General features: G+C 45.5%; 1 protein-coding gene across 1 annotated transcript in view; it reads left to right on the top strand.

The window, feature by feature from the left end:
• The window catches only part of AOPEP (aminopeptidase O (putative)), a 359010-nt gene that overhangs the window by 326751 nt on the left and 19844 nt on the right, over positions 1-12415 (top strand). The window contains exon 14 of the mRNA XM_079927637.1: positions 829-945. Within this exon, the coding sequence (XP_079783763.1) occupies positions 829-945 (117 nt within the window). The remainder of the gene's footprint in view (positions 1-828; positions 946-12415) is intronic.

Here is a 12415-nt window from a genome sequence, read left to right as displayed (position 1 = left end):
TCTAGTTTCATTACATGCTTTTTATTTCTTGGTGTACATTTGCAAGTCACATGCTAAAGAAGGAAATTTGAAAGTTGCTTATTTCTGTTAAACTTCCATGTGTTTACCTAAGATCAGACGGTTTCTGGAGTATTTGTCTAGGCTAAATGACCTTTTTTGGCATATGCATGCTGTAGAGAAAAAGATCTAATAAAACCATGATAATGTTTTATTAAGATAAGCACAGGTTTTTGTTTGTTTGTTTGTTTGTTTTTTGCGGTACGTGGGCCTCTCACTGTTGTGGCCTCTCCCGTTGTGGAGCACAGGCTCCGGACGCGCAGGCTCAGCGGCCATGGCTCACAGGCCCAGCTACTCCGCGGCATGTGGGATCTTCCCGGACCGGGGCACGAACCCGTGTCCCCTGCATCGGCAGGCGGACTCTCAACCGCTGTGCCACCAGGGAAGCCCTAAGATAAGCACAGTTTTTATCATTCACAGTGTATGTATACATTTAAGTCATCACGTTGTACACCTTAAAAAAAAATTCATGGTGTACAACCTAAAAAAATAAACAAGGTAGACTCAGTTTTTGATCTGCTCTTAAATATAGAACTGACATGAGAAGCCATGGAGAATAGGGCTTAATCAGACCCCAGAATGCAGTGTCTTTGGGGATACAAGGTAAACCTTGAGGTTTTACCATAGTAAAGTCTACAGTCTTCCAATGTTTCAGCAGCTGCTGGGAGTCCCCAGGGTTACCCTGGATTTGCTGTCTTTGGTCTAAACGTTTGGGTTTAATTTCTTGTAAGCTGAATGGCATTTTCACAGGCTGTTTGGTTTTGTCCTCAGCTTCTTCCAGACCAGCTGGTCTTGCTTCTGGAGCATCTCTTGGAGCAGAGGACTCTGAATCCCCGAACTCTGCAAAGACTTGAGAGGACGTACCACCTCTCGGAGCAGGATGCAGAGGTAACCAGGAACACCCTCAGGATTTACACTGTGGGTCCTCACTGTTGGTGAAGTATGATCCCATTGCGTCCCCAGCTGTTGGAACTCTCTGTAAGCAGCATCCCATGCTGTGTCTTACGAGTGAAAAGCAGCACTTCGAGCAAAGAGTAAACTGCTTCCCTGGTTGCGCTTGCTCCAGCAGGGGACCTCTGATCCTGGTCATTACCAGGGTATTTTGAGGTCCTAAGTTTTTCCCTCTTTCTTCTTAAATCATTAAGATGGACATAAGTCTCCTAAAGGAATGAGCAGGCGGGTGGAATGTTTTTGAATTATAAACTTGGGTGGGTCATCTTGTGCATGATGGTGGTGCCGTCCTGTTGCACATTAAGAAAACTGGGCTGAGATGTGCCAGAGCTTCTTAGTTGTATTCAGTTAGGACAGGAAAGGAGCCATGTGTCAAGGAAATGAAAACTAAATCTAACAGCCATGGTTTGAAAAGCAAACTTGGATGCTTGTGGGAAAGCAATATGATGGGGTCCTTAATATCTTTTAGCTTATTGTGAAGAATGCAATGTGAACCCTAGGATGAGTTCCAGAGTTTTCTAAATATATAAAATAATAAATTATTTAGTCATCTAAAGTAAAAAAGCACACGGTCTCTCTTATATAAAACTCCTTAAAGGCAAGTAGGTTTGATATGTGTTCAGTTGAGAATAAATGAACGTTTAAAAACTGTACAGTCCAGTAAGGCAGCCATTAGGCACATGTGGCTGTTCTGAATTGAGGTGTGCTGTAAGTGTGAACTATGCGTAGCAGATACTGGAGACATAGTATAAAAAGAGGAAGCAAAATGTCTCAGTAATGTCTTCTCAAAATGATACTTTGGACATGTTGGGTTAAATAAAATATTATTAAAAATTAACTTCACAATTCTTAAAATGGAGTAAATGGAGAAAAGCCAGCTCATTATTAGATTAAAAGGTAAGATGGGCACTGTTATACATGTTAAAACCCTTATGTAAATTCAGGAGTTAATTGAAAAACTCCAGAGAAGACATATGTAGCTTTTTACCCATCTCAGCATAGATCAAACGTGCAACTGTTGCTGTTTATTTCAGCTCTTATATTTTTGTTTATAGGAGTTTCCAAATGCCAGCTTGTTATTTTTAATTAGTGTTTTATAGAGGTCTCTATTTATAGGCATGAGGTTATGCTTTAATCAGAGCTGAATACCACTGAAATGCCAGGCCCCAGTGACAGGCAGTGGGCAGACGAAGGCGGGAGGATCAAAGCAGGTGCTGGGCACCTGTCACTCCTCCACTTTTTGCCAGAAGCTGGGAGGTGGTAGACCCTGGTCCCCCCACCCCTTTCCTGTTGGCATAAACATAAAGCACACTGTGTTCTTAACTTACAGCTCAACTTAGTTGTTACACGTAACTTCTTAAACCTTCGGGAAATATAACAGGTTTTATTTTGGTTGCTTCTTTGCATCTCAGACTGCATCATGATGCCCAAAGCCAGAGCAGTCTCTTCAGGCTTGGCTCTTTGGTTATGAGAGACTGGGGCCTGAGGGAGGCTTGACTGGTTTAAGTAACTAGCGTGGTCAGCGTCCATGCAGTTCACAAATACTCTGCCAGTCACTAGGGATACAGCAGTGGCAAGGGTCACCCTCAGGAAGTTTGGATTCTTCTAGAACGACAGCTCATAAGGAAATGAGCAGGATAGTTTCAGCTAAGAGCTACAAAGGAGATTGCAGGTGAAAGTGAGCTAGGTGTCTCTAGGTAGAGTTCAGGAAAGGCCACAAGAGAAAGTGACATTTGAGCCAGGACCTAAGGGCAAGAAGGAGTTGGCCATACAAAGCCAAGGGGCCAGGAGTGATTTCCATACAGAGGTGACAGCAAGTGCAAAGGTGTGAGCATGGCATGTTCTAGGATACGGGTCAGCAGGCTTTTCTGTAAAGGAGCAGATTTTAGTATTTCAGGCCATACGGTTTCTGTCACAACTAACTATTCAACTTTGCTGTTGTAGCTGCCATAGGCAGTATGTAAACGAACAGACGCGCCTGTGTTTCAGTAAAGCTGTTCATGGGCCCTGAAACTTGAATTTCATATAATTATCACATCTCAAGATAATTCTTTTTGTTGTTGTTCCTTCCTCTGAAACGTCCACACCACTTCTAGCTGTGGGCTCGTTTGGCCTGCCCCCTTCTGAGTTTGTTGACCCCTGCTCTGGGGCCTGCAGGGTTGAGGTCAGGGGTGGGTAGGGCCCAGATCAGGGCCTTAAGGCCCTGAGGCCTAACGTGCCACTGCCTTGCCCCCTTCCCAGGCCCTCCTAGGCCTTGGCACATAGTCAGTTACATTGACAGCTTATCTCACTGTGAGGTTTCCTTGAAAGGTCACTCAGAACCAGAAAAGCAACAGGATTTTGGCCAACCAGGGTATGTTCTAGAAACTTTATTAGTTAAGTGTGATTTATTGTGACACTGATTAGCAGGAATTTCGTTGACTAACCATCTGCCTTTATTTTAAGTGACAGAACATTTCATGGGAGAAAGAATTGTTATTTGCTGGGAAAATGAAGATTCTGACTTTACTCTTGGTGCTTCTCCTTGATCAAACATACAAGGATAGTCCCTTTCAGTTATTATCAGGGCTTTTAAACGTGTAATAAATAGCAGTCATTTAAAACATGGCTGAAGGTGCTGGAGAGGGGCAGCTTGGATGTGGAGCGTCCCTGTGGGAAATGGCTCTAGAGGTATTTTCCTGACAAGGAGCAATGTGCGTGACTGTGCTGATACTCTCTGTTCAGGGTGCTGTCACAGGCCCTGGGACCATGGTGTTGGGTTAGGTGTCTGTGCAGAAGGACTTCAGTCCCAGGACGGGGGGCGGGGGGGGGGTCTCTAGCACAGCAGCAGGGAGTGCTCAGGACAGTGGTGGGGCGGGGGGCTACTTCCTCATATTTCCAGGAGGTAAAGAAAGGCTCCCCCTAGTCTTCCTTGGACTAGCATTTCTCCTGAAAGCAAGCACAGATGTGAAGTCACTTTTTGAGAAGGTGAGCCTGCTATTTCCGTAGCTCGTTTAAGCTCCTAATTGCCCAGCGCACTGCAGAGCTCTCTCGTTGGCAGAGCAGCGTGTTCTTGATGTACCAGAAGTCTCAACTGTGTAAGAAGCCTGTGCTACCATGAATCAGCTCCCTCTGTTCAGTAGTTGCTTTAGCTTCTTTGCTGTCGTGCCCACTTGTCCCTTCCCTCCTTCCTTCTGTGTCTGTGGGTGGGCTGGTGCTGTCTCACTGGGAAGTTTATTTTAATGATGCTCTTCGTGTAGCTCAATATTTGTATTAGTTGTGTTGCTTCTGTGTTTCCGGTTGTATTCACAGAATGTCCGATCTGTTGGTCAGGATTTCCGAGCATGGCGACCAGGTGGATGGTGTTCTTTGCCAGCTGTTTGCGTGTCAGGGGAACGCTGTTCCATGTTACGCGCCCCTTGTCCTCCGGGTGCCTGCATCACATGTGGTGTGAATACACAAGTCTGCCCTGCACGGAGGGACACCTTGTGTTCAGAATCTTAAAGGAAAAGTGCATGAGGACAGATGTAGTAAGCTAGGTACAGTAATGCATGTCATCTTAGGCCATTTTATGCCTTGCCTGGCCACTCGTGTCGCCACCATGTGAGAAGTGGGGCTTCGGAGGAGGAACGTTTGTATTCCTTAGCCTGGAAAGTAACACTGACTACAGGAGTAGTTACCATCTTTTACCTCCTGAATCAAAGAAGCCTCTGGCCATGTTGCTGGGCTGCTTTAACCAGGTCAGAAAATGAACTGAAAGGGAAACTTAGTTCATAGGAATACATTGTCTACAGTTTCCGAGCATATTGGTTCCAAGAAAGACCCAAAAGGTTTTAAAACATGTTAAACAACTGATTCTTCAAACAAGAGGTATTTTCTGAGATCCTTTTTTAAAATAATGAATTCCCAGCCCGCTTTATCAGGTCTCCTAAGCCTCAAAAACAGCTTTCCTGTGTTAATGAAGAGAGGCTCCACTCCACTTGGCTCTGTGACCTTTTTCCCCAAAAGCCCCATGACTGACCTCGAAGCAGCTATTTCTATCTACAGACTACAGTTGAACACTTCAAAATTGGGGCACCCCTCAGGTGAATTTCAGAAAATGTGGAAGCAGCCCACTCCCTGTCTCATCTGGCTCAGATGGGAGTGGTGGATGTTAGTCAAAATGGTCCCCACGGTACCATGCTCTGCTCTGATGTTTCATTTGGTAGGGTGAGCCAGAAATTTAGTTTTCTGGGTGAGGCCACTACCAGCCAGGTCTCCCCCTCACTGTATTTGGGAAAGTGCTGTTGGTTGAAAGGAAGAGGCCTCCTGGGTTAGGTTGGGGTGGGAAGGGGTGGGCACAGTGTCTCCATCTTGCCCTGGCTCCACGTCCCAGTCTTTGTTCAGGGGTACTGCTCTTCCAGGTCTCCATCCCATCTAGACACCCAGGCCGTGCACCTGGTACTGGCAGAGGCATCAACTTAGCAAAAAGCTGGACTTGGTCCCAGGTCCCCCAATGGCTGGTGGCCGCTTACAAGTTGCCCACCCTCCCGGGCCCCTTTTTCTTCGTCTGCACAGCAGTACCGGGACTAGACTGCTGGCTATCAGCCTTTTTAACCACGGCCGACTGGCAGAAACGGCTTTACGAAACTGTTTGTACTCTTATATTCGCTATTATTTCCTATTTTATTTGCGTTAAAAATGTGCATTGTGATGCAGCAAATTGATTTTGTGACCCACTAACGAGTCGCAGCCCACAGTTTGGAAAACGTGGAACAGGACGATCTCACAGTCCTCACCAGCTTCCTGCCTTCAGACTTGTGGCCAAGGTCCCTGAGCCTCTGTCTCCTCAAGATTAAAATGGAGCCATAAACCCCCTCTTCATGGGATTGTTAACACCATGAGGAGAAGTTTTAGCATAATTTCTTGTCATATAAGATTCACATTCTCTCGTTTGGTGTGAAACGGTCAAATTTTATTTAGCTCAGACAACCTTTGTATTGTCTCTTTAATCTGTCAGGACTGGCAATGAGAAAGAGAGACAAGAAGTACAAGCTACCAGCTGTTAGGAGCCCCTGAGCACCTGGTCACAGAATTCTTAATCTGGGGTCTTGGCAGCTTTTTCGGTGGGGTCGGGTCCAGGGTGGTTTGCTCTAAACCGAGGTTTCTCTACCTTAGCATTACAGATATTTTGGAGTGGATAATTCTCCGCTGTGGGGTGTCCTGTGCCTTGGGTGATGTATCACACCCCTGTTTTTTTTCCCTGCGATGCCAATAGCAGTTCTCTCCCTTCCCCACCCCACCCGTTTGGGCAGTCAGAAGTGTCTCCAGACATTGCCAAATATCTTCTGGGGGATAAAGTCATCTTGGTTAAGAACCACTGCTCTAAAGCAGCAACTGACCACAAAAGGCAATTTTTTCATCTCATCTAATGAAGTGCCTGATGGTTACAATACAGAGTGGAATAGCTAGAACATGGTTAACTACATTTAGGGGCCACCCTGAGCCGGCTGTATTCTCTCAGCGCTCCGAAGAATGTAACCCTGGGTCAGGTGAAAACAAAATGTTTCACATGGAAGAAAAAGAAGGAATTGCAAAATAAAGTAGTAGTAGCAAGTAAATCTAAGGAAACAGGTGAGTGAGTGAGGACAAATCTGTTTTACCACTAGTGCCCAGAGAAAGCCATGCCAGTATCTGTCTGCATTCTGCTCTGAAAAGGACACTTTCAAGGTTGATTGCAAATGGAAGAACATCCAACGTTGCAGGCCTTTCCCTCACCACTGCCTTTCCTCTGGCGCAGGTGGAAGAGCCCTTGAAAACCGTGTAAACTGGCCACCTCCCTTGGTGGGTTTTACCTATGCAGGGAGGGGGTAGATTTTAATACTGGTCAGTAAGAGAACTCATTGTTTATTTGAAAAGAAAATACCACAGCATTTATTTGAAGTCCACAAGTGGAAGGCACGATTGCAGGCCCACAAAAGTCTGACAGCTCCGATGCTCATTTCTGAAATTTCATTTGAGCCAAAAGCATAGTTTCTGTGAACTGAGAACATTCCATTATCAACCGACCTCTGGAGAGGCATACTGAAAGGGCAGAGAATAAAGGTTTAGTCAGGTTATCATATGTTTAAAATGTAAGACTGATCTGTAGCTGTGATTCTGCCCATTCCCTTTATGCTAAAACTCCTTCTGGTCATGATGACCGTCGTCTTCTGCACAGTGTTCAGGGTCTGTTCCCTGCCGTCCGTTCAGGGGCTCAGCACTCCCCTTTTCTCCCCTGGCTGCTTTTCTGTAGTATTCTGGCTACAAAATAAAGAAAACATTTCTATTTTGTGCTCCTCACAGGAAGAGTTTAGAGGAGAGGTTAGATGTAATCTCAGTGGGCTCTGTTGCCACTTCAGGGTGCTCAACAGTTTATATTTAGTAAACCGCGGTGTGCTGAACTTGGTGCCTCCTTCCCCTTTGATACACCTCGATGCAGAATCTAAGTAGCACAAAGGCAGAAACCAGCCTTGCTGACGTCAGGTCCTGTCATCACGGCTGTGTGTGAGGGCAGCCTGCCGGGCTGGCGCCACAGCCCCTGCAGGACTGCAGAGCTGTGCAGGGTCGCCAGGGCCCAAGCGTAGGAGCAGTGCCAGAGCGCCGGCCCCAGCCCCCTTGGTGGGCGCCTCTTCCTCCCCTCCTTCCCTTTTGGAGTCTGTCTTGGGGGAATGCATATCCCCAGGCTTCCCCAGGTCACTGCCCAGCAGTGTCAGGAGGCACCATTGTGGAACAGTGCGCCAGGAGGCAGGTTTTCAGATTGAACATAAAAAGGAGACTGTTGGGGCCTGGTGGCACAGTGGTTAAGAATACGCCTGCCAGTGCAGGGGACACAGGTTCGAGCCCTGGTCCGGGAAGCAGCTAAGCCTGTGCGCCACAACTACTGAGCTTGCGCTCTAGAGCCCGCGAGCCGCAACTACTGAAGCCCGCGTGCCACAACTACTGAAGCCTGCGTGCCTAGAGCCCATGCTCCACAACAGGAGAAGTCACCGCAATGAGAAGCCCGTGCACTGCAACAAAGAGCAGCCCCCGCTTGCCTCAACTAGAGAAAGTCCTTGTGCAGCAACAAGGACCCAATGCAGACAAAAAAAAAAAAAAAAAAGGAGACCGTTGTGGAGGGTTGGAACGGTGTGGTGCAATTAGCAAAGTGGTTTTCCAGGGTAAAATACAAGGAGCCCGATGGAATGGGAGCTTCCAGAAAGGCAGTTTGACACCTGCCATATCCAACATTGGGCAGGTTTGTCACCGTTTCTTCCCAGGGACAAGGGGTCTGGCTCCTTGGCTCCTTGACATGGTCAAGCTCAGGTTGCAAATCAGAGGGTCAAACATTGATGGATCTGAACTTGAGGATGTGACCTATAAGTAGTGTGACTTAATATCCATTTTTTAAAAAGCTAAAACAGTCCTGGTGAGGGACGCAGCTGTCATTTTGATACAGCGTTGTAATTTGTAGAGTTTGGAAAGCTGGGCAGGGTATGGATTGATAAAAGGGTTGGGGTGATTTTCTTTGGTTGCTTAGACATATTGGGATTTTAAAGCATGTGCGTTTTATGATGTGGGATAAAAAGCTCTTATATAATTCTTTGGTTATATTTGTGTATTTTTTTTCTTTGTTGTATTTGGTTTATGAAACACTTACTGCTTTAGAACATTTCTTCAAAGTCAGGAAGATATCTCTAGATATTTCTTCTTGGCGTTTTCTTTCTCTGTTATTCAGTTCAGTGCCCCTAGAATTTTTCTGTGGAAACCTTTGGAGACCAAAAAAGTCTCCATTGCTTTATGCAGTGATACAATGATTTTTGAAAACTGATCTAAAATGACAAAGGACTTTGTTTTTAGATGAGTTTTCTTCTCTTGTTCCTGAGGCCAGGGCCTGCGTTTTATTCACCTTGAATTGTTACAGGACATTGTGGCTGATCAGATGTTTGTTTAAAGAAAAAATGAACCACTGGTGGCATAATCTGCCTAATTTTTCTGAAAAGACCTTTTAAGTAAACAATTATAATCAGTCAAAGCAGTTAGAATTTATCTGTTAAATTAAAGAGGAAAAGAGCATTTAACGGCGGGCTTTTAGCTACAGGTTAGAAAAGTCCCTGGTTGCTTATTCTTTGCCATTCTTTCTTCCATGTACTTAGCAGCACGTCCTACTGTATAGATATTTGGAGATTTAAGGGGCATTATCACCTCTTGCCATCTGTGTATGGTCCCCCCCGCCGCCAAGTCTGTACAGATTTTCTCAGAAAGATGTGGAGATGTACACATTTTCTGGGTTAATAAATAACATTGCCCTGACACTCTTCTTTCAATAGTGCCCCAAACCCAGCTACATCTCCTGTTCCTTTTGTCTTTAATGCTGTTGTGAGTAAAATCAACATGTGGGGTTTTATTGGTGTTTCTAGGTTCTTTATACCTCCATCAGTAGTTTATATATTTTTGTATTAGATTTCTGTACTGAAATCCACACCCAAAAAAAGCACACAGTTGTCAGTGAGCCACTGCCATTTTCTTTCACAATTATAGAGTCTCATTCCCATGTAAAGTTTGCCTTCAGTGCCCTAAAATAGAGGACTCACTTTTGCCAAAATACCTTTCCAGATTGCTCTTCTTCCCTCTGGTGCCTTTCCGGTGCACCCTCCTTTGCTCTCTAGTTCCATGGTACACCAGGATTTGAGAGTTCGCTCTCTCTGGCCTTCAAGCTGTGGAACCTTCAGGCTGTAGATAAAATGAGCTCTTCCTGTAGTCTGTGGGAGGCTCCCACAGCGTCAGCGGCCTAAGTATGGTCCCTGAACCTGCCCTTTAGGGAGGAGGCGGTGCTCCATAGATCCTACAGGATTCCCTGGCAGCTTAATGCCTCTTAGGGGCGAATGTTTGTGCTGGTACCAGATAGCAAAGAGAAAACAATTGTATTGAATTCAAATTGTTTTAAAAAATGAAAGGACCCCTGTTTATGTGCAAATGATGGTATTTTGTGTTTGTCAGGGCACGAAATTTAAAGATCAGCAGACTTTATGGGGTGGCACTAAAAATGATTTTTTTAATATTATTACTATTAATTATTATTATTATTATTATTATTATTTTAATGGTATGCGGGCCTCTCACTGTTGTGGCCTCTCCTGTTGCAGAGCACAAGCTCCGGACGCACAGGCTCAGCGGCCATGGCTCACGGGCCCAGCCGCTCCGCGGCATGTGGGATCTTCCCAGACCGGGGCACGAACCCCTGTCCCCTGCATCGGCAGGCGGACTCTCAACCACTGTGCCACCAGGGAAGCCCTAAAAATGATTTTTAAAGCTACTTAGTCTACATGTTGCTGCAGCTTTGAACCACATGGAATTGTGTTCCATAGACCAACTGATCTGTGGGTAGGAGCAGATGACCACGCCGAGCGTGGAAATCTACAGGCACTGGGGAGAGCAGCCAGCCAGCCGGCAGCAGCCCAGAGCAGGCTTGTCCGCCTGGCTCTACTGTCAGGACAGCAGGTGGTCTTCTCAGGAATTGACTGCGTAGAGTAGTACCATTTCCTGAAACAACCTTCCCCAGCTGGACTCTAGGCTTGTTTTTAATACCAACTTTTTTTGAGAAATAATTCATATACCATGTAATTCACCCATTTCGAAGTGCACAACAGTAGTTTTTAGTATGTATTCACAGAGCTGTGTAACCATCACCACAGTCAATTATAGAATGTGTTCGTCATCCGATCGCAAAGAAACCCTGTACCCTTTAGTTGTCATTCCCATCTCCCCCCACTCCAGTCCCTGGCAACCAGACTACTCTTCCTGTGTCTACAGATTTGCTTACTCTGGGCTTTCATGTAAATGGGATCACATACACCTTTTGTGAATGGCTTCTTTTCACGTAGCATACTGTCTTCAGGAATCATCCATGTTTTGCACGTATCAATACTTCTTTGCTTTTTATTTCCAAATACTTGTGATGGTATGAGTAAACCCCATTTGTTTAACTGTTCATCAGTTGATAGACATTTGGATTTTGTGGCTGTATGTGTAACGCTGCTGTGAACATTTGGGTGCAGTGTTTTGTGTGGATGTAAATTATCACTTCTTTTCGGACTTATACCTAAGGAGTAGAATTGCTGGCTTATATGGTTAGTTTATTTAACTTTTTAAGGAACTGCCAGGCTGTTTTTCAGAGCACCATTTTACATCTTTACCAGCAGTGTGTGAGGGTTCCAGTGTTTCTTCATCCTTGTCAATATTTGTTATTGTCTGGCTTTCATTTTAGCCATCCTACTGGGTGTGAAGACCTATCTCATTGTGGTTTTTTGTTTTTAAACATCTTTTTTTTTTGGCGGTACGCGGGCCTCTCACTGCTGTGGCCTCTCCCGTTGTGGAGCACAGGCTCCGGACGTGCAGGCTCAGCGGCCATGGCTCACGGGCCCAGCCGCTCCGCAGCATGTGGGATCCTCCCGGACCGGGGGCACGAACCCGCGTCCCCTGCATCGGCAGGCGGACTCTCAACCACTGTGCCACCAGGGAAGCCCTTAAACACCTTTATTGGAGTATAATTGCTTTACAATGTTCTGTTAGTTTCTGCTGTATAACAGAGTGAATCAGCTATATGTATACATGTATCCCCATATCCCCTCCCTCTTGCGTCTCCCTCCCTCCCACCCTCCCTATCCCACCGCTCTAGGTGGTCACAAAGCACCGAGCTGATCTCCCTCTGCTATGCAGCTGCTTCCCACTAGCTATCTATTTTACATTTGCTAGTGTATATATGTCCATGCCACTCTCTCACTTCGTCCCAGCTTACCCTTCCCCCTCCGCACGTCCTCAAGTCCATTCTCCACGTCTGCGTCTTTATTCCTGTCCTGCCCCGAGGTTCATGAGAACCTTTTTTTTTTTTAAGATTCCATATATATGTATTAGGATATGGTATTTGTTTTCCTCTTTCTAACTGACTTCACTGAGTATAACAGACTATCTAGGTCCATCCACCACACTACAAATAACTCAACTTCCTTTCTTTTTATGGCTGAGAAATATTCCATTGTATATATGTGCCACATCTTCTTTATCCATTCATCTGTCGATGGACACTTAGGTTGCTTCCATGTCCTGGCTATGGCAAATAGTGCTGCAGTGAACACTGTGGTACATGACTCCTTGAATCATGGTTTTCTCCGGGTATATGCCCAGTAGTGGGATTGCTGGGTCATATGGTAGTCCTGTTTTTAGTTTTTTAAGGAACCTCCATACTGTTCTCCATAGTGGCTGTATCAATTTACATTCCCACTACCAACAGTGCAGGAGTGTTCCCTTTTCTCCACACCCTCTCCGGCATTTATTGTTTGTAGATTTTTTGATGATGGCCATTCTGACCGGTGTGAGGTGAAACCTCTTTGTAGTTTTGATTTGCATTTCTCTAATGATTAGTGATGTTGAG

The sequence above is a fragment of the Stenella coeruleoalba genome (assembly GCF_951394435.1).
Source record: "Stenella coeruleoalba genome assembly, chromosome: 7".
In the NCBI taxonomy this organism is placed as follows: Eukaryota; Metazoa; Chordata; class Mammalia; order Artiodactyla; family Delphinidae; genus Stenella; species Stenella coeruleoalba.
Note: the sequence above shows the minus strand (reverse complement) of the source record. Positions and strands in the feature narration are given on the sequence as shown.